The 23,667-nt window shown below is 38.6% G+C and overlaps 1 protein-coding gene across 1 annotated transcript in view; it reads right to left on the bottom strand.

The window, feature by feature from the left end:
- Positions 1–792: 792 nt before the first annotated feature.
- LOC145665973 (acid sphingomyelinase-like phosphodiesterase 3b) overlaps positions 793–23,667 on the bottom strand; it is a 62,745-nt gene continuing 39,870 nt past the window's right edge. The window contains exons 6-9 of the mRNA XM_081733081.1: positions 23,382–23,545; positions 10,202–10,388; positions 2,869–2,996; positions 793–1,491 (exon numbers count right to left, since the gene is read on the bottom strand). Of these exons, the coding sequence (XP_081589207.1) occupies positions 1,096–1,491; positions 2,869–2,996; positions 10,202–10,388; positions 23,382–23,545 (875 nt within the window). The 3' untranslated portion in view covers positions 793–1,095. The remainder of the gene's footprint in view (positions 1,492–2,868; positions 2,997–10,201; positions 10,389–23,381; positions 23,546–23,667) is intronic.

Raw genomic sequence — 23,667 nt, 5'->3', positions numbered from 1 at the left:
ACATAGCCTTCCTCAGACACATTATGAAAAAAATTTATACCTCAGACACATTATGAGAGAAATTTATTCCTCAGACACATTATGAGTGAAATTAATTCCTCAGACACATTATGAAAGAAATTTGTACCTCAGACACATTATGAAAGAAATTTATACCTCAGACACATTATGAAATTTATTCCTCAGACACATTATAAAATTTCTTCCTCATTATAAAATAAGGAATAAATTTTTCTCATAATGTGCCTGAGGAATTAAATTTCTTCCATAATGTGTCTGAGGAAGGCTATGTTACATGGCCGAAATTGTAGCATAGATATATATACTATTAATATATATACATATTGCTTTGGTCAGGTGGAGTTTTATTAGCAATGAATGATTAGTGTACATGGTTGCATATTCGAGTCCTGAAACAGGTAAAAAGGAATTGGTTTGGGATATCATTTGCGAAGACCGAAAAGAAGCATAAGTTAAGCGGCCCACAGAAACGCTACCATTTCTAACATGGTCCGTCTAATGATATTCCGGACATTCAGTGACGTACTGTGTAAGCGATCCGGAAAAATGAGTTCCAAAAATGCTGCCAGCAGTTATCTTAAAATGAGAGCAGACGGTGCTTATGTAGTTCAGATCCCACGCTAAGCTATAGGTTCAAGTTTCATGTAGCCTTGGTGCTGACATGGACGCTAAACGCCAATCCATCAAGCCCTACCAGTAATTAAATACTAACATGGGTACTCTGGAGCACAACATTTAGATAATGCATGATAAAATACTGCCATATGACGAACTGCAGTTTCTTTAATTTGTGTGACATCCAACGAAATAAACAACAGTTCAAGTTTATTAAATAAAAATAGTATATAATACAAACCTTGAATGCATATTGCAGAATTTGCAATACAGGTTATTATTTGTGAAGTTAACATATGTGAATTCATTATACAGTAGTGCTGCACTACAAAGAGCAAGTGCGTTCAAATTGTACATTAAGTTTATATTCAACAGTTTCAAGAACATAGTACATAAAACGATTATCACAGCCACAAGAAATAGATAAACTTATGATTGCTTTTAATTACATTTTATCTCCTACCTAAGTATAAAAGTCCATGTAACACATGCATATAACATATGTATTATAATGTTGATTCGTGAAGTCAGAGATCTGTTTGATGATATACACTCAAAAAATTTGATGTACTCCAAGTGTTTTGCTGCACACAAGTGAAAAGTTTGGCATGTTCTTGTGCATGCAGCCGCTGAGTCGTTCACATTCCCCACTAAACTGGCTGCGTAGTATCGTTCAAACATCCTGGGATCGTTTTGTAGTCTGAACTGCATCAGCTCCAAATGAGAGGGAGAGATTTGTGGTAAAGCGTAAAAATACCTGAAAGTATATTCCTTTTGCCACACGGGCTCTTCATCATCAGAAGCACTTGTATTGAACATTGAAAGATTCAGGTAGTATTGTTCGTAATCAATGATCTGAAATAGATCAAAATAAATAAGTAGATAGTTCAGAATCTTTTGTCGTCGCGAATTCTGCTGGGGAGTGTACAAATATATAAAAACGATAATCATGCCTGTTGGGCTGTATGGTCGCGGAACATAGCCACTTACTCTAAGGGAAGAGCGCAGACGGGAAGTATTTGAGAATAAAATCCTAAGACGAATATTCGGACCCCAAGAAGAAGGGGAATGATCGAAACTTCATAACAAGAAACTACAAAAAATTCTGGGCCGCGCCCACTTCATTCTATATCAGTGTTCGAACTCGAAGAAAAGCAGAGGTGGTGTGTTTTATTACGATTTTGAATCAACATATCGGCTATCTAAATGCTGAAATACAGTGAGAGTATGTTGCCTAAAATATTGCATTTCTATTTACATAATAACTGAAAACCACAGGCTAGCTTCTCTTTACTTACGGGGAGAGGCATGGAAAGACTGATTCTTCGCCAACAACTTTCTGGGGGGAAAGAAAACAATAAAATATCCCTTTAAATTATGCTGTATTAGAGAATTATATACAAAAATGCTCAAAACCCGACTTTTTGTCTTCATTTCCTGCAGGAAAGCTCCTGGACTCCGCTCGACTGAGAGGTATTCCAAACCCCGGAAGATCCGTTCTCTACAGCAGACACTTACTAAACCCTCCCATGCTCAAAACACGACATTTATACGCATTAAAGCAAGAAGACACACACATACATACAATATGGCACATCAAAATATAAACTAGCTAAAACTTCTTTGAAATCACTTCATTTTAAAACCAAAAGGTAGGAAAAAGATAACATAAATGCGGGTGTTGTCAACTTAGAAATTATTTCTACAATCTTTTTTACGTAAAAAGCTATTCGTCAACTAGTGTATAAAAATGGATTTATTAAAGGTATTTAGCATCTACTTTCCAGTGACGGTATGTCCTGAACCACTGAAAAACCAGAGAGGCTGTATTTCGTACCACTGCACACCGTATCACTTCGACCAATGTGGGTATAGTTGCGTCTCATAGTCTTGCTGAAAATAAATGCTAAACTTCCAACAATTTTTCCTCTCGTATTTCAAATCATGCTATTTAGTACTGTAAACTCTTAAGCCAAACTAATAGCGTTACAGCCCATAAAGAGCTGTAGAAGAAAAATAGTAAGCTAGATTCTGTCGGAAAACACTTATTTCTATTGAAATTTCTTTTAGGAGATTCAAAACATTTTGGAATATTCTGCTTCTGAAAGTTCTTCGTATATGATTATTGTCTCTGGTCTTCGACGAGATCCAATTGAATCGGAAGTAAGATCTGTTTCTAACACTTAGGTTAACTTGAAACTATACATATAAATGAACCATTGGTAACATTACCTGCAAAGAATCCCTTGTGAAGGCAAATCTTCTAATGGCTGGGTTTGTTGGTATACTTTTATTTGGAATTTCCTTAAATCTTGGTGATAAAGAAGGTGCAAGTAGAATCCAGGAGATTGGATTGTTAGCTAGTGAAAATGAAAGAGAAACCAAAGCTACAATCAGGAAGAAATCACAGAAATGGAATTACTTGAACGACGAAAGAACTTAACATTAATGCTAGGTTATTAATAAAGCTTTCTCATTTATTTGCTTACACAGTAATAAATGACTTCCCAAGAAAATCTTATTCCTTGAATTGTGTTCTTTCTAACTTCTGAAGTTAATTCTTTGAGGAGTGGACAAAATAGTCCAGTAAAGATAGGATTGAGAAAGGAACAAATTAGTAACAAGCTGAAAATTGGTATGGAAGTAGGGGGATGTGTCAGGAATAACATACTAAAAGTCCCCTGAAATCCCACTGTAGCTTTTCCCGCAATTTTGAAAAATGTCCGCCATCTTTAGACGACGACAAGGAATTTATGGAAATCGTCACCCTTTATGTTTATTCCTCTAGCCACCGTTCTAATTATCACAAAGCCATGAATCCTATATGGTTGGAAAGCTTGAAAGACAGAAAATCTAAGTAAATAACATATATCCCCATCGTGCTAAATTTCTAGAAGAAGAGGAAGAAGAAAACAGCTTTTTTATTTAAAAAAGATATATTTTCAGAAATCATGAGAAGTTTGCAACACTGACAGTTATTGCACACCAACAGATGTCCTTGATATTTATCTCAATCATAGCCAACAATGACACAAATCGGTGCAATACAAGCCGAGAAAAAAAATATAACTTATGTTACTTTCTGACCTCTTTGTACTAAAGTGCATAAGGTGACATACATTTTCACGGTTCTAGTCACCTTCTTTCATCACATAGGACCAAGAGTTATATATCATTGGAAATCTTAAGAAACGTAAGGTAAATTCGAACGAGGTAACACTTATACTAATCAAGCCCAATTTGTGGAAGAAGCGCAAAACTCAAAATTTCGGGACAAAAAGTGATTTTCGGAATAAATTCTTTAAAACTTGCAACACTGACAATTATCGTATGTTAACAAAACTCAGTTACCGTTTTCACTATCATCATTATTAATTTACTCTTAAAATGGCCAACGTTTTTCCCAATGGAGTAAGCTTTTATGATACATAGTTTTACCAGTGGTGCCCACCCCCCCTTATGTCCATGACGCACCCCCCCCAATTGTCTATCCGTAGGTGTTCTTCCATGAAAAAATCTTCTTTTCGATTAATTTTACCCCCCCCCCATCAAACATATTTATATATATTTTTAACCCCCCCTAATATTTCAATGACGCAGTTTGCGTCATAGCCCCCCCTTGTGGGCACCCCTGGTTTTACATCACTTAAATATAGCACAAAAATCATTTATTGATAGCATTAGAAAGTAGCAGAAATTGGTAGTCTCCTATTCATAGGAAAATCGTAATTCACACACTAAAAATAACTCTCAACTACAATAGTCATTTGAATGTAATTTTTTTAAAAATGTCTTGTTTATAACTAGAATGCAATTTTCCTCCTTGTATTCTTCAAACCAACTTAATATTTACATTACGCGTTAGTATGCACTTTAAGAACATTCGAACTTATTTTATTAGAAATCCATGAGGTTATCATTATCTCGTTCATCTCTATGGTCTTCATTTGGTTTTGCATTCATGCATCCAATTCCTCGACACTGAAATAAATTAGAGCACACAATTCCTGCTTTCCGACAACCGTACATACTTTCACAGCCCTTTTTACAGTTACAGGATATTACACGGAGCGGGTTCCTTGGTCATTCTTGCTGGTACGAGGATACCTCCTAATGTTGTCCATTCATATTCAGTCGCTCGGATATCATTGAGCAATACCTGGGCTCAAAAAACGTACACTGTCAAAGAATGAATGGAATATACCACTTTTAACGTACACACGCAAAGGTAATGGTCTTTCGGATTTAATCATTGAAGATATAAGATACCTTCGTGTTCTGAATATCCAAATTGAAATCCACCTTCTGTACGATGTAACATGGATGATTCTCAAGTGGTTGAAGACACCAACTTGCCCAAATTGGAATGGATTTATGCAGCTGGTGACAAGCAACAACCATAAGTACTAAGCATATTAAGTAGTAATTCAACCTTTCATCAATCTTCCGCCATAAGCATAGATGCTGTATACTCGGCGCTTATGTTTGCCAGCAAAGAATGTGCAGAAAAGAAGCAAAAAAGCGTGCTTAGTCACGTTGGATCAACCTTTGTACTCTAAAGCATGTGACATTGTAGCAGCATGTAGAAATTCTGGTGAATTACCGTCAGTGATTGTTAGACTTGGTTTTTTTTTTTTTTTTTTTTTTTTTTTTTTTTTTTTTTTTACTCTATAATGTCATTTATGGAAACAGTTGCATATATAATGAAAGGTAGTGGCATTGAAGAACTTTGGTCTTGTGTGTATGCTAGTAACTCCATGCCACAGATAAAGCCATGCCATTCTTATTGTTCGTGCTTTGCGAGCTATTTTTTTTTTTTTTTTTTAACAGAGTTAGCAATTGCAATATATACTGTTTATTTAATGAATCAGATGCCACTGAGGAGTTTGAGCGTCAATTGCGAGATGTTTGTATTCCTCTGATGACTGAAGAAGATATCGATACTGATGTAGTGGTTCAACATTCAAACATAGTCAATCAAGATTGTAAATGACCTGAAGTTATTCATTGATGCTGCTGCAGAAACAAGCCGTATCTCTAAGTTATTCGCTCTGTACTTTCAGCTTGTAGAAATTATGCGTCTTTTAGTTCGAAAGAACTGGAGACTTGAATCTCCATCTTCACTGCATGTGAGAAATGTTACCATACTTCTATGCAGCTGAGCATCTTTTGTATGCCAAGTACGCACATCTGTACTTACAAGAAATGTTGCGGTTGGAGGATGAAATGGATCTTCATGAGTTCCAGCTATTTACAGGAGACGGTTACTTCACTATTCGTAGAAAAGATATATTTTGGAGTGGTACATGGTCTGATATGACGATTGAGCAGGTTTTAGCGAGAGCAATGAAGAGCAGTGGTGGACTGACCCATGGGAGAGGCATGACTGAAAAGATGATATCTAGGTGTGTGTCAAGTATGTCAGCAGCGTGCCACTTACGAGAATGTCTTGAAAAATTATGAAACAAAGATAGGCAAGAACTTCACACTGGTCGGCATGTGGACTTGTACTAAAGTAGACAATCGCGTGATATATTACATCTAAAGAAATCCTTGCTTTGGTTTTGCCAGCATTCTCCATTCCCTTCATATCCGGAGCTCGCGCCCCTAAGCACTGGCATGGTAGGTAATGAAATGGTCAACTGATAAATCTAAGGAAATCGGATTGGCTGCTATGGAAGGAATGTTTGGACGGACCTTTGGAAATGTGAAACTTAAACAAAAAAAAATGCGTATCCGTGATGAGCCACTGGCTGTAAACACCATACTTCAACTGAATCATATGAGTAGAAGTCCGAAAAAGAACTCCAGCAGTGTTTTGCTTACGAGCTTGCACCCTATTCACTTTCTCTTTTCACAGAAATGTCCATGAGAAAAACGAAAATGTCCGCTTTGTACGACATGTTTGAATATCGGATAAATTTTAAAACTCAATTTGAAAACACTGTGTACGTTATAGATGGAGGCTGGCTTCTACATCATGTTGTTTGGCCACAATATGGAACATACCTTGACGTTCACAACTCGTATGTGTCCTATGTACTCACAAACTCAGGAATGAAAGCAACAATTATTTTTTATGGGTATTGCACTGAAAACTCTACAAAAGCCGCAGAGTGGGAGCAACGTGAGTCAAAGGCTCAATCAGCTTTAGTGTTATTCACAAATGAAACCACATTATTAACAAAAAAAGATAAATTCTTAGGTAATTACAAAAATAAAGATTGTTTCGCCCGTGAGTTGATGATTCATTTGACAAGCTGGAATTCAAACCCAGCAAGCAAGAAGTGATGCTGACGCACTTATAGCTAAAACTGCTGTAGCCAAGTCTTTAAATCCTTCTAAGCACGTCGTGATAATGTTGACATGATGTTGACAAGAGGATGTTGATATTTTAATCATTTTGCTTGAACAAGGTAATAATCAGTACGACATCACATTTCGAAAGCTTGAACGTCTACAAGACGTGAGTAAGGAATTTAGTACTAAGAAGTTGTAAGATACACAGGCAAATATACTAACTGGTTTGCTCAGCTACCATGCTTTAACTAGATGCGACACATCATGTGGATTGTATCAACAGGGAAAGAAAAATCCCTTCTGATTACTTCAAAAACGGGAAGATTTATGCCGATCACTTGAAGTTTTGAACCATGATAATGATAGTGTACAATCTATGAAGCTGGCACATTATTTCTAGTGACACACTACGATTCTACAGCAATAGTAACCTTACTGGATGAATTCCAGTATCATTCATACATCCTTGCAGTAAGTCGCTCCCCATTCAGAACGAAATACAATTGGCAAAATTGCCACCCACCAGTGATGCTGCGAAACACCATATCATCAGGTTCAATTTTATCGTGGAAATGATTTGCGAGCGACTGAATATGGATGGACAACATTAGAAGGTATCCTCGTACCAGCAAGAATGACCAAGGAACCCGCTCCGTGTAATATCCTGTAACTGTAAAAAGGGCTGTGAAAGCATATATGGTTGTCGAAAAGCAGGAATTGTGTGCTCTAATTTATTTCAGTGTCGAGGAATTGGATGCATGAATGCAAAACCAAATGATGAAGACCATAGAGATGAACGAGATAATGATAACCTCATGGATTTCTAATAAAATAAGTTCGAATGTTCTTAAAGTGCATACTAACGTGTAATGTAAATATTAAGTTGATTTGAAGAATACAAGGAGGAAAATTGCATTCTAGTTATAAACAAGACATTTTTAAAAAAATTACATTCAAATGACTATTGTAGTTGAGAGTTATTTTTAGTGTGTGAATTACGATTTTCCTATGAATAGGAGACTACCAATTTCTGCTACTTTCTAATGCTGTCAATAAATGATTTTTGTGCTATATTTAAGTGATGTAAAACTATGTATCATAAAAGCTTACTCCATTGGGAAAAACGTTGGCCATTTTAAGAGTAAATTAATAATGATGATAGTGAAAACGGTAATTGAGTTTTGTTAACATACGATAATTGTCAGTGTTGCAAGTTTTAAAGAATTTATTCCGAAAATCACTTTTTGTCCCGAAATTTTGAGTTTTGCGCTTCTTCCACAAATTGGGCTTGATTAGTATAAGTGTTACCTCGTTCGAATTTACGTTTCTTAAGATTTCCAATGATATATAACTCTTGGTCCTATGTGATGAAAGAAGGTGACTAGAACCGTGAAAATGTATGTCACCTTATGCACTTTTGTACAAAGAGGTCAGAAAGTAACATAAGTTATATTTTTTTTCTCGGCTTGTATTGCACCGATTTGTGTCATTGTTGGCTATGATTGAGATAAATATCAAGGACATCTGTTGGTGTTGTTTCGTTGGTGTGCAATAACTGTCAGTGTTGCAAACTTCTCATGATTTCTGAAAATATATCTTTTTTAAATAAAAAAGCTGTTTTCTTCTTCCTCTTCTTCTAGAAATTTAGCACGATGGGGATATATGTTATTTACTTAGATTTTCTGTCTTTCAAGCTTTCCAACCATATATGATTCATGGCTTTGTGATAATTAGAACGGTGGCTAGAGGAATAAACATAAAGGGTGACGATTTCCATAAATTCCTTGTCGTCGTCTAAAGATGGCGGACATTTTTCAAAATTGCGGGAAAAGCTACAGTGGGATTTCAGGGGACTTTTAGTATGTTATTCCTGACACATTCCCCTACTTCCATACCAATTTTCAGCTTGTTACTAATTTGTTCCTTTCTTGGCAGAAAAATGGGCTATCTTTACTGGACTAAAAGAACGAATTAAAAGATTAATGTCAGTATATATTTACTTACATTTTGCCCTTTGTACAGCCGTGACATATATTGATTTGGCTGCTTGGGCTACTACTGACGTACGTTATTATTATTATTATTATTATTATTATTATTATTATTATTATTATTATTATTATTATTATTATTATTATTATTATTATTATTATTGGACCTTTTTCCCACTTTATTATACAATCTTCAAAATAAGTTTTAAAAAAAATTACACCATCTTTTTATCAAGTAGATAAATATCATTTTCTCTTCACTAGCAAGACTTATATTATCTTATTAGTATTACGGAAAAACGATCGTACATTTCTACCTTTATTTGTTGCACGAAGTATCACTATATTTCGCATTGGATAGATGGTAACCCTACTCACCAGAGCAAATGGAAGCTGTCCGAGTAATAATGAACGCTGAAATAGGCGATTAGGAAAGAAGAAGCCTCAGTCTGTGAGAGCTACGCAAACTACTGTAACACACAAAATTTTCGTTGCGCTAACGCATATCGTTACGGAACGAGGCTCGTGATGTAAAAAACAATTCACAGAGGCCCCCAAATCCCCTGTCATTACTCGTCTAATTTCCTTTTACTCTTCACACACCCAAGAAACCGATTTCTCTAGAGGCAACTGTTTTTACCTGGCGGCCCGTTCGTACGCTGTGGGCGGAGGTGGAGCGAAGGGGAATGCTCTGATACGATTCTTACTGTAGTAGCTAGAGAGTGATTTCTGCTGCGTTGTCATATTGAAGACTCTTAAGTTCGCGAGACAGGCTGCGTGCAAAGAATTCAGTGGATCTTTCTAAATACATTCTCAGAAACTTTTATCATTGAAAGAAGATACTGAAGTATAAAATTATTAATATAATTTAGTTCGTATTATAACTTTATTTTGTAATATTCTAGGGCTGCTGTCGGTAGGGCCGGTAGTCCACAAAATACGCCACTGTCTAGCAGACGTATTATTAGGATATCATTAGTAGGGTATTACTATTATTAGGATATTATGCCATTATTGGGATATTATATTATTATTAGGATATTATGCTGAGTTTGAGGATAATTGCAAGATAAAAGTCAGTAAATTTCGTGCCAATATAAAGTCAAACAAAAAGTGCTATAAAAATTCAAAAGATGGGGTCAAATTTGATCCCGCATGGTTTTGCTGAGATGGTGTCATTTGAACGTGTGCCATATAACCAGTAGAACTCTTTATAATCTGAAAAATGTAACAAATTGATTATAATGTAACTCTATTACAAAAACAATACTTACCCTGATCGTAGATAACACGAAAGACATCCTCATGGTGATGGCCTCCGAACTGACCCATGATAACTGAATGATGTTTCCGAATAATTTCCAAATAACGCTCATTGTGCGCCGGGTGAAAGAGAAAATGTCCAGGTGCTTTGTAGTATTTGTCATAAATTCCAGGGGGAACATGGAACATGATGATTGCCTACAATAACGTAAAATAAGTTTCAGAGTTAATACATAATCAGAAAATTCGTAGGAAATGATATTAACCCTTTGGGGATCCTATGGTACAATTTTGTACCATACGCGTTTTTCATGGTACATTGCGTTATTTCTCTTCTATTTGAGCTTTTTCGTCCGTTTTTTTTTTCCCAAGTCCAGAGGCCTTGTAGAAGACATTACGTATGGTTTCAGACCTTCCCGCGTCCAGACATAGGAGGTGATGACGTCATAAGAAAAATTTATTTTCTCATTTTCTAAGCCTATGTTCAATATTTTTTGGCGGGCTTATTTTTCCACGTAGAAGATTGAAATTTTGCACAAACATTCAGTCCACCGAGTAGTATTTACCAGATTTTTTGTTTCGATGTCAGTGCTAAAACAGGGGGAGAACCAGAGGGGCAAAGGGATATTTTTACCCCCAAAATCCCGTTTCTCGTCATTTTCCCGCCTCACATACATGATGAGAACACGTGAGTCATACCGTCTGAAAGGCAGTTCCATTCTGAAGAGAATGGCGGTCGAATCATTGTCCTAGGGTAATTAGGGACGTCTCAGGGATTTTTTGAATAATATACTTCTATATAGGGAAAAATGGGACATGGTGGGCATTTTTTTTTTTTTTTTTTTTTTTTTTTTTTTGACGGGCTTACTTTTGGACCTAGAAGATTGAAATTGTGCACAAACATTCAGCCGACCTAGTAGTATTTATCATATTTTTTCTAGTGATGAGCAAATGCAAGACCAAGACCAAGACCGGAGTGGTCTTGGTCTTGGTCTTGGTCTTGCATATCCAGTCTTGGTCTTGGTCTTGCACTGGAACCCTTGGTCTTGGTCTTGGTCTTGGTCTTGCACACCCGGTCTTGGTCTTGCTTGCAAGAGTCTTGCAAGTTTTGCATTTAAGAAAACTTATGCTTTTCATAGGTAAATATTACTTTGGATATAAAGGATAATAAACTCTACAATGCGCCAATAGTAACGGAAATACAATGTATGTTTCTAAATGTAATATAGTTTTACCTTCGTGTAAGTATGATGATAGTATACAACATAGGTGATGTCCTTTATTTTTTTTAAATGTACCCACGCTTCAATACTTATAAGATGAATCACAACGCTTCGGAATCTGTTTATATTTTTTAACAGATCCAACACTCCACTGGTTCCCAAACTGGTGAGGCTACCCCTGAGACGCAAGAAAGAAAATCAAGATGACATAGATTATTCAAAAACCATGAATTGTAAAATCATTTTTACAGTCTAAAGGCGTCAGATTTTGCTTTTCAACCACGATTAGCTAATCTTTGTATTAAACGAACGAGACTTTATTTTATTGACTCAACTATGTACTCTATGAGGCAGAAACATTGACATTACGCAAAAGCGGTGAAAAAATTGCAGGCTCTCGAAGCATGGGCACGTAGAAAAAAGGACAATATTAGCTGTGTTGAACGGAAAACGAATGAGGTGTTAGAAATATTAGCAGTAGGGGGAAAAGAAGAATTTTAGATATTGTTAAGAGGAGAAAGACGAACTGTTTGGGATATTGGCTGAGGAGGAACTGTATTATGAGGGACGTGCTAGATAGTATTGTGGAAGAAAAGAGAGGGAGAGAGCAAAGGAGACTAGTTGAAGGAAGATATTAAAACAGAAAATTGCTACGTCAAGACGAAGAGACTAGCTGAGGACCAACATACGTCGAAGCTTCTCAGTTGCAGTAAGTAACCTGCCAGTAATAGCAGAATAGCTATGATGATGATGATGATGATGATGATATATTCAGACCAAACCAAAAAAAGACAGAGAGAAAATTAAAATAATAATGATTATAATCAAACCTCTTAATATTTTAGAATAATTTGAATGAAAACTGAAAACGACTCAACTGTCTATGTCTTTGATGTAAACTCAATTTAGATAAATACTTTTAATCTGTATTAGAAACACAAAATAATGGCATCAAACTCCAAGTTATTTGAAGTCTTACTTGTGAATATGGATTACTAGCATCAATCACCCACTTCGGGGGTTAATATACTTCTTGGGGGGAGGGGGGTACATATACACCAGGTTGTAACATCAAAGTGAAACTCTAAAAAACTTTCCAGTCCCGAACCTCATACGTTTTAAAAATTTGATTGAGATCGGTTGAGTGGTTCAAGAGTTATTAAGTCACAAACTTAGTCACTTTTGTTTGTATTTATATTGATTTTTGTCAATCTCCCTCTCCTCCTCCTCTCCTACGTAGTTCCGTGAAAGTGAACTGACAAATAACATTCTAGGCATGAACCTCATCTATGTTAAAATTTTGATCGAGATTAGTAGTTTGGTTCAAGAGTTATTAAGATTTATTTATTATTTTGTAACTCCCCCTTCTCCCTACCCTAAGTTTTACTGTCAAGGTGATATGATTAAAACACTCCCAGGCCCAAACGTCATCTATGTTGAAAATTTGATCGAGATCGGTCGGGGGGGTTCAAGAGATTAGGAGTCACAAATATAGTCACTTTCAATTTTATAATACAGATTTATTGTTGTAATATAATGTTATATCACTCAATTCTCGATGTGCCGTATACCTAAGGAGCAGGCCGGTAGCCAGCCCAAAATGTAGGGGGAACCGGCTGAAGTTAGGGGGGCCCGAGCCAACCATATTATTATTCATTTGCAAGCCTACCGTGAAATTTTAGGGGGGCCGGCCCCCTAGACCCACCTGGATAGGGGCCTGCTAAGGAGGCTAAAGTTATATTCATAAAAAAAAAATATATTCAACTTATAAGCATCCGCTCATGAAATCAAACTTGCGGTCACATGCACGAAGTTTTTGTCAATGTCGTGAAAACGTTATTTCGATATTAATTTTTTGAGCACGGCTTAAAAAGCTAGGGAGACGGTGATTATGAGAAATGACTGAAATGGTGGTGGAATGAAGAAATTAGGAGGAAACGAAAAAAGCCGAGAAAATCCATGCACATGGTGTTTGTCCACCAAAAAGCTCACATGGCGCAAGATAATACCTGTGTGGCTTGAAAATGAGCAATATCTACAGAAAATGCGAACAACCAATTCAGAAAATTACATACTGTAGCTATATGCCACAGGGGCAGATTGACTCACACGGATTGCATGAACTACTGGGAACACATTCACTTCAGTAGCATTTTTACTGAAACCAAGAAATCCATCCACTTCTTTTTTACATTCTATAAAATCATTCAAGTAGTGCCGGTACTTTTGCAAGACTCTTGCGCAAGAGTCTTGGTCTTGGTATTGGTCTTGCAGGTATGGTCTTGGTCTTGGTCTTGGTCTTGCACCCCTTGGTCTTGGTCTTGCATCGGGTATCTTGGTCTTGGTCTTGGTCTTGGTCTTGCATGCAAGACTCTTGCAAAAACTGCAAGACCAAGACTCTTGCGCTCATCACTAATTTTTTCAGATCTCTGCATTAAAACAGGGGGGTCCAGAGGGGGGAAAAACTGAAAAAAGGGATTTTTAGACCAAAAAATCCCATTTTTCAGGATTTTCCCGCCTCACATACATGATGGAGACACGTGAGTCATACCATCTGAAAGGCAGTTCCATTCTGAAGAGAATGACGGTCGAATTATTATTCTAGGGTAATTAATGACGTCTCAGTGATTTTTTCAAAATATACTTCTGTATACGGGTAACATGGGGAAATTTCTGATTTTTTTTTTCTGGCGGGCTTATTTTTGCACCTAGAAGATTGAAATTGTGCACAAACATTCAATCCACCAAGTAGTATTTAACAGATTTTCTTTCAGATTTCTGCGTTAAAACAGGGGGGGTCCAGAGGGGCTAAAAGTTGAAAAAAGGGAAATTTAGACCAAAAAATCCCTTTTTTCTGCAATTTCCCGCCTTAGATACATGATGGAGACTTGTGAATGGTACCGCCTGAAAGGCAGTTCTATTCAGAAGAGAATATGGGCGACACATGACTCTAGGGTAATTAGGGATGTCTCAGGATTTTTTTTCCCTGAGATTATAGTGTTTTGTGGTAATTTGAGGCATGGTGGGAAATTTTGATAAAATTTCTCCCTCCCTTACTATTCAAGATAGAAACTTGAAATCTGGCACACTCATTCAGTATACCAAGTACTATTTCTCAGATTTTTTTTAGATGGCTATGTTGACACAGGGGCGGTCCAGGGGGGGGCAAAGTTCGAGAAAAAAATTCCCTCCGAAACTTTCACTTTGACTTTTTTTCCCGCTTCTGGTATGAGCATGCAAGTGGTACCATTTGAAAGCCAGCTCTATTCTGAAGAGAATGAGGTATGAACCATGATCCTAGGATAAATAGTGTCGGTACAGTAGCTGCTTGACTGAAAGTCTAAAAAATAGCCCAAAAAGCCAGGATCCGGAAAGGGTTAAAGACGAAATTTTAGGCAGTTCGTATCTCATATCCACTAAAATATTACATAAAATGAAAGTACTATAAGTTAAAAAAAATAGCGTAAAATGAAATTAAGGGTACGTATAATAATTTAAAACTTTTTAAAAAAAGTACTGCAGCCAGTATATACAGATAGTCCCCAAGTTGCGAAAATTCGGCATACATAAATTTATACTTACATAAAAAAATCTAATATAAGGAAAATTTACTAACGATACTTGCATCTGTAGTAAGTAGTACTCTTCTTCTTTCTCCGTCTTTCCCCATTCATGCGAGGTCGAAGTTTCTGATGAGCCTTTTCCATAGAGCCATGTCCCCGTGTTCTTCTCCTGTTAGCCTTTTTCTTTGCAGCCATTCCTAACCATGTTAATCCATTTTTTTCTTGGTCTCCCTCTTCTTCTCTTCCCATTCAGCTATACTGTCATCTAACCACATAGTCGTTGATTCTTCTCAATGGCCATACCACTGCAGTCTTCTTTCTTGGATCTTCTTAAATATTTCCACAAACTTGGTTGTTTCTCTTACTCTCTCATTTCTCATTTTGACTGTTCTTATTATCCCACACATCCAGCGTACTATTCTCATTTCGGTAAAAATTCAAGCTTTCTTCATTTGTTCCGTAAATCATCGCTTGCCTAACCATTATCTTGTAAATGATACCTTTATTCTTTTCTATAATTCTGAGATCAAACAGAACGCTACATAACTTATACTTTCTATCTTCACTCTATGTACTATTCTCACTTCCAAATCATCAGTACTAGCAATAGATAAGCCTAAATATTTAAAAAAAAATCACTTTATTCAATATTTCTTCTTGCAGCCTTACTTCTCCTTTCCTTCTACGTTAAACTTGAGATACCCAGTTTTCTTTCTAGAAAATTTGAGGTCTGTATCTTCCAAAGACTTTCTCCAATTCTCAACTTTTTTCCTGTAGATATTACATCGTGCAATATCATCGGCAAACATCATACACTTGAGTTGCAACATTTATGATAATGTTGAAGAGGTACTGCTGAGGCCTGGTGTAATTCAAACCTAGCAGGGGTTTAGCATCCTACACTACTTCTTGCTTGGGTCGTAGCTTTTGTATGTATCTTGAAATAACCTTACGAATTTCTCTGGCACTCTTTTCTTCCTCAGATAACTCCATACTTCCTCACATGCTACTTTGTCATAGGTGTTTTCCATATCAATTAAGATCATATGCAATCCTTCTTGTTTTTCTTGATGCTTTTCTATACTTTATCTTAGTGTCTAAGTCCGTTGCACTCTTTCCTGGCATAAATCCAAATTCTTCTTCTATTGATATATCTTCCTGTAATTGCCCTTCTCCAATTTATCGTCAAATCTTCATTGTGTGAGACGTTAGTTTGATTTATCTATAGTTTCCACAGTCCTGTACGTCTCCCTTCTTAAAAATTTATAGAATAGCACAATTCCTTTGGGATTTTTTTTTAACTGTTCATAGATTTTCTGCATCAGATCCCATATGATATCTATACCTTTTGTCTCAGAACTGTCTCCATGCTTACTGGTATGCCATCTGGGACTATCACAGTTGTCCTCTTCGTTTTTTCTTTTAATGCTTTTTCTAATTTTTCGGCTTATTCTTGATGTTATTCCAAGATTTTGAGTTTCATCGCCGAAAATTTACCTCGGATTTTCATCATTTAAATACTTTTCGCTATAATAACGGGCACATCTCTCTTTCACTCTGTCTTCATTGGTAAGCACCAATCCTTGGTCATATTTATCACCAGTCAAAAAGGCGATAATAACATTAACGTTGGAAACATTGATAATTGGGAGTGATGGCGTTTCAACCCTTACAAGAAAGAAGGGTAAGAGTAAGTACCCGGCTATTTGAGGCGATCGCAAAGCGTATTTATTACTCATGCGTATGCTTGGAATACGCTGACCTGACCATGTATTTAAATGTAGATGGCTAATCACAAATGCGAAAGCAATAAAAACGCGGAGAAAACGTCGGCTCGAGCGTATTTGGTGCATTTCGGAACAATAGACCGCCTGCTGTTTAAAAGATTTCAAAAGGAAGGAAAAAAAGGAAAGACGTGTTGCCAGGCAAAGGGATTGTAGCAAGAAACAGCTGCTTAGAAAGTGGTTTGTGCAGAGTATTGGAACTCTGCTATTACACACCTGGACCTGGCAAAAAGACCTGGAAACCCTGACTGGCTCACAGTATAATTTACAAATCCGGTGAAAGTAAAATTACTGAATAGCCACTTTGGCCGCGTTCGCTACAGGGGGTAACGCTTTCTCAAATAGCCCAAATCTAAAGCGAAAAATTCCATCACTTCTTTGAGATAGTTTTTGATGCTCTATCAAGTGGAGACTCAACATTGAAAAAAATCCCAAATAACAGATAAACACATACACAGAATTAGAGAATTCAGTAATGGACTTTTTAAGTTCGTCGGAAAGGTGAATGCTTTCATCATTATCTTCATCATCATTTTTCGTACAAAAGAAATATTTTTTGTACTGGTGCTTCTTTGTGTCGAGTGCTTTCTGTGCAAAAGACCCCAGGCTCGATTCCTGGTGATGATATCTTCCCCACGAACCCTTCAGTAGTGGTTTGAATTTCATTGTAAATAGTAGATCTTGCCTTCCTTCTTCTTCTGCGTTTGGTACTTGCCTTAGCGAAGGTCGCTCTCCCAGCAATTATAGACGGTGTTTTCAAAAGAAACAGATGATGAATTGAGATGAATCTTTAAAGATGCTTATAAGATGCGAAATAACGTAGATTTTTGTAAATAAAGATAATAGGCATTAAGAACAGGTGGAGATAGGTGAAAATCAACGAATCTATATTAAAGGGCCCAAAACCGTGATATTTATGAAGAATAGAGAGAAATGGCTGGCGATATTGTTGGTAGAGAGGACAAGAGAAAATGAGATGATTGATGGAGCATGTATCGAGACCACAGTTACAAAGGGGAATAGTGCGTTTTCGGAGCAGATATAAGCGTTGGGGAGTATACAGAATGTGAAGTCTGTTACGGAGTAGAAAATGGAGGTGAGAGGGAGAGAAAGTATGTTGAATGAACCAAGATGGAGAACGGAGAGAACAAGGATGGTGCCAGTACCAACGTGCCTTTGTACGTGCGGCATTATAAGCAGTCCAGCGTTGATAATGAAGTGTAATAAGTCGTGGAAAAAGGTCAATAGGCGAAACTGAAAGATCTATGGGAGTGCCGTGCAGGGCGCCGAAACGGGCTGCGGCATCAGCTATAGAATTCCCAAGGATGTCGACATGACCTTTGGACCAAATTGAGCAAGCAGTATAGCTGAGGAAAGTCTGACGGTACAGAAGAAGAAGAGGATTTCGAAGTCCAGGGGGAAGATTGAAGAGATTGGAGGAGAGATTTAGAATCAGTGGCGATACAGATAGATGTATACTGATGCTGAAGAGAATGAAGAAGAGTCGCATGAACATAATGGGGCAGTTCAAAGCTGAAACATTGCTGAAGAGAGGAATCGTAAAAGGCTGATCCCAAATGCAAGCCCTGGCCAGAACCGTCGCAGTACAAATGCACAGTGTGCTGAAGGAGAGGAGGAATGGATGAGGAGAAACAATGTTGATAAGGTACGGGAGGAAAGAGGTGGGCTGGAGGGTATTGGGGGAAAATGATAGAAAAAGATCGGGAAAAAACTGGATAGTCATGCAAGTAGCAAGGGAGTGTATACGTGCGCTGGATGTGTAACAGATGTTGTGCAAGATCTAGGTAGCTGGTGTATTTGAAAGGGAGAGATTCGAGATATGGAGAACGTTTGCGGCCTGTATGAAGGTGTCGGAGCAGAGTGAGTTTAGGGAGGAGAGCGGATCGGGTAAATTGGAAACGTTGAAGACAGAATTTGTCAGAGAGGTGTTTCAACTGAATTGCTAACGGTGGAACTCGGGTCTCGGTATAAAGCGCTGTAGCAGCAGTAGTGGAAGGAAGGCTAAGAGTACGGCAGAGAGTAGTATATTGAAGGGATTGGAATTTTTGAAAGATTCGAAAAGGAAATGGAGATAGAAAAAAACACCATACGTTAAAATAGGTAAGTAAACCTGTTTATATAACTGGAGAACACGGAAATTTGTAGACCAAGTACAAGTGGAAATAGAACGAATTAAACGTAAGAAGGATGATGTTTTTTGATGTAGAAGATGATAATGGGGGGGTCCAACGTAAAGTAGAGTCTAAGACAATTCCGAAATATTTAACAGAAGGACGGCGAGGAAGAGTAATACCGGTAAAAGTAAGGGAGGGTAGGGTCGGAGAGCGTTTGCGAGTAAAGACTAGAAAGGAAGTTTTGTTCCAGTTTATTCTTAAGCCTCGATTCCCGGTGGGGGCACTCGGTCGAGAAAGTGTAAAACGCTTTTTCAGGCCAGCCACCCTGAATGAGGTTTTCCTGGGTTTTCCTCATTCACACCAGGCAAATGCCGGGGCGGTACCTAACTTATAGGTCCCAGGCCGCTTCCTTCCTTCCCTAATCCTTTCTTCCTTCCCTTTCCCCGGATTGTGTGCTCGCCGAGGGACGTCATCCCTCAAGACGTGAAGGGCTAAATGGCCTTAGATGCCGAAAGCCCAGAAAATCTAATTCCTAAATCCTAAATCCTATTCTTAAGCCATGTTTGGAACACCAGGTGGAGAAAGTGGTGAGAGCTGAGATGAGTTGGGGTATAGCTAGTTGAGGGGAGGGAGAAGTAATATAGAAGGCTAAATCATCACAATATGAAAGAACCTGTACAATGTTACTGGTTTGGCGAAGAATCGGGACCAGAAAGAGATTGAACAAAATAGGAGATAATACAGAACCTTGAGGAAGACCTTGGGAAGTGGTGCGACCTTTAGAGAGTTGGGAACCGAGGAGAAGATACAAGGTACGTTGGACCAGAAGGTTGTAAATGATACGGAGATATTTCGAAGGGATGCCTTGTTGCCAAAGTATATCTATGAGATCATAAAGGGGAACAGAATCATAAGCCTGAGAAAGGTCAATGAATACGGCAAAAACAAACTGGGTACAGGAAAAAGCAAGCCAAATATCAGAGATAAAAACAGACAGACAGTTAGAAACACCGGAACCAAGTCGACAACCGGTAAAATAAAAGGTGGGGTTCACAGAACCACTGGAGGCGTTGTTTCAGGAGATGTTCGAAGACCTTTAAAAGTCATGAGGAGAGGGCAATAGGGCGGTAATGTTCAGCGATACCTGGTTGTTTTGTGGGTTTGAGGATGGGAATAATAACATAATCTTTCCACGGAGGGGAAATTTGTGTTAAATACAGTGTTAAATAAGGTGAGTAGGAAGTTCTGGTACAGTGGAGGAAGATGTTGTAGGTGTCGGTAATGTATGCCGTCTTTGCCAGATGAAGAGTTGGGTAGACGGGATAAGATGGGATAAAGTTCAAACATAGTGAAAGGAAGATGGGTAGGAGTAGATGATTCTGGAGAATATAGAGGAGAGAGCCAGAGAGGAGGGAAAAGACACGTGGATGGTTGTAACTGGGAATGGAATTGATGGAGCCAGGGAGAGGAAATAGATTCACCTGAGGGAGGATGACACGTCTTGTTACGAAGGGACCGGAAAAATTTCCAAATGGAGGATAAAGAGGAACCATAACGTAGGTTGGAACAAAATTGTCGCCTGGTATTACGACAGGTTTGTTGAAGAATACGGGTCGTAGTGGCTTGGGTTTGTTGATATACCAGGAAATTGGAATAGGAGCGAGTGGCGAGGTATGTTTTAAGGGCTTGACGCCGTCAGAAAATCCATTGCTGACATTCCCTAGTCCACCATTTAGGATAAGGAGAATGGACAATAGAGGAACGAATGGAGGGAGAGGGATCAGAGTGGGATTGTGATACTGCTTGTGAAAGGCGAGAACAGAAAGCAGTGTGAAAATGGAGAGGATCACTAGACGAGGGAGGGGGAGAGAAATGATCAAAGCAGGAAGAAAAAAGGGACTAATCGAGGTTAGTAGAATATGGGCGACCTGTAGGGAAGGAAGATGGAAAGGGAGAAGTAGAGTTATGTAAAATGATGGGGAAGTGATCACTGCCGTGGGGGTCGGAAGAAACAGTCCATGTAAGGTGGCTAGAGTAAGCAGGAGAACAAAAGGTGAGATCAGGAGCGGTAGGAAGTTGGCGGGGACGGGGAAGACGTGTAGGAGTGCCAGTATTCAGAAGAGTACAGGGTAAGGTGGGAAGTAGGCGATACAGGGCAGAGCCAGCGGGGTTGGAAAAAGGAGCCCCCCAGAACGGGTGGTTACAATTTACGTCACCGCCTACAATCCAGGGAGGGGAAAGAAAATTAAAAAGATAGAGCCAGAGATGATCAGGAAGGTGAACGAGAGGCGGAATATAAAGGTTAACCAGGGTGAGAGAGTGAACGGTGATCATTTGACATTGAACTTCTGGGTATTGGTGGGAGGAGGGTGTAGAACGTAAGGTAAAGAATTATGGATGACGAGAGAGAGTCCCCCTCGACTCGACCATCTGGGCGAACGTCATGAAGCCAATGATAGGAAGGGGTGTTAAAACGGTAGGAATCTGTAAGCCAGGTTTCTTGGAGTAAGAGAAAAGACGGATGGAATAGAGATATGAGGTGATGTAAGGCATACATTTTACTGCGAGAACTCCTCATGTTCCATTGTAAGAGATTAGAAAAGCATGAACCAGATGATGTTATAGTGAATGTGATTGTAATAGCTTGAGTATGGTGATCCAAGATTTGTAGTCGGGAGGAGAAAATTTATGTTGCGATTTTTCTAAAATAGAAAGGATAGAAGAAACAGCGGAGGAAAAAGAAGATATAGGATCTGCCGCATTTGACGGTTTCTGAAAAGCTGTGACAGTGCTGGGAAGGGGAGAAAATGCTAAAGGGGATCGGTCAGTTGGAAGAGGTGGGAGACGGGCAGAGAAAGAAGGCGAAGAGTGAGGACTGAGAGAGCGCTTTTTTCTAACACCGGAAGGAGAGGAAGGAGAATGAGAAGTGGAAGGCCGAGAAGTAACAGCTGAATATGAAAAGGAAGCGGAGGTAGGGATAGAGGACGGAGTAAAGCTAGAATTGGCAAGAGAGGACGAAGTAGAATGGGGAAGTGGATCTCCCTTTAAGGAGCGCTGTGCAGGGGTCGTGGTTAAATAGCGTCGTTTGGCATCGGTACAGGATAGATGTTCTGTAGCCCTCAGAGTATTAATTTGAATTTGTATGAGGCGTTCAGGACACTGAGGGAAGGTAGGCACGTGGTCGCCAGCACAATGCTTGCATTTGGGAGGTGCAGAGCAGGAGGAAGAGGAGTGGCCAGGTAGCCGCACGTAACACAAGATTGTTTACCACGGCAGGCCTGCTTAAAATCGCCGTAAAATAGGCAGTTAGTATATTGCTTTAGTCTCGGAATATATGTTTCAACGGGAAGGTGAAAATAGAAAAGGTTGCAATGGGAGGGGAGAGTGTTGGCATCGAAAGTAACTACGATTGTTCCGGTGGGGATGGAAGAGGATGTAGAATCCGTAACAGAAGGGTGAGAATGGGAGGTTGGAGGTAAAGAAGAGTCAGATATGGGGGGAACTGAGGAAGCATCAGACGAAGAACGTTTACGAAACATGCGGCGAACATGTAAGATTGGAGCGCTACTGCGTAACGCAGTGATGAGTTCATCGTGCGTTAAGAACGGATCAATTCCTCGTAATATACCCTGACAAGAAACGGCGTAATTCGGAATGTAAGCACGCCAATTATGTGCCACCAATAAAGGATGTTGAAGGAAATCGTTGGCTGCTTTGCCAGTACGAAAAAAGACCTTTATACCCTGAGGGCCAAGAGTGCGAATATCAGTTACATCTGTTATTATTATTATTGTATAAGAGTCAACCTAGTTTCATAGGATGCTGTTTGCTCAAAGCAGACGTGGAGGACACGTGGACAACATAAGCTCCTAGATGGTGAGTTTTATAGCTGTTATTGTTAGTATGTGCATAGGGCACATTTGATACATGAGAATTGGAAGAATTAGTAGACGATGAAGTATCCATATTAGTGGATTGAAGCACGTGTCCGTCTGAGGAGGCTGCTATAATTGGCAGCGACGAAAGAGAAAAAATAAAAAAAATAAAAAAACTTGCATTAATGCACAACACACGTAGTAAATAAAAGGTGAAGAACACTTCACAAGTCACGTACACTATAACTCGAGAACAACGTCAATAGATATCACTCGAAATCTGCTGTAGTCCTATGACAGGTGTACACTTATTCGAAGCGAAATCAAAACTCCTAGATCTTGCCTCATACAGCTTTGAGACTGAAAATGGTCATTGACCCGATGAACCAACCAGGGCCGTGCTACGGAAAATCAGCGCCCGGGGCGAGAGTATACGACGACGCTCCCATACGTATATTCCAAGCAATTTTTCCTATCTTTATTCCTTTTTTCTCCCGAATTTTTTGCCCCGCTCGACCCCCCCCCCCCACGGCACGGCCCTGGAACCAACCAATCTTCATTATATTATAGTTCAGTAGTAAGCATAATAATAGAATGGATCGTTTTCTTACCTTTTGCCCACTGTTCTTGCAATCTGTAAGAACCGAATCCAGCCAAGACCATTGTCCTGCTGGGTCTTCCAGAGTAGATGCTATGTGATCATTCAAAAAGAAATTAGTGTTCAGTGATATAACTTGCAGCTCTAAATGAGGAACATTCAGTGCGTAAAATCCACCTAAAAGTAGTAATAATAATGGCTTTATTGAGTTCGTCATATAAGATCTAACTAATCATATCATAAATTTTGAGACAATGTTCGTTTCAATGGCAGAGTTGCGATGTTGAGTTACCAACTGC

This window comes from Thermobia domestica, chromosome 1 (genome assembly GCF_964235325.1).
Source record: "Thermobia domestica chromosome 1, izTheDome1.hap1.1, whole genome shotgun sequence".
In the NCBI taxonomy this organism is placed as follows: domain Eukaryota; kingdom Metazoa; phylum Arthropoda; class Insecta; order Zygentoma; family Lepismatidae; genus Thermobia; species Thermobia domestica.
Note: the sequence above shows the minus strand (reverse complement) of the source record. Positions and strands in the feature narration are given on the sequence as shown.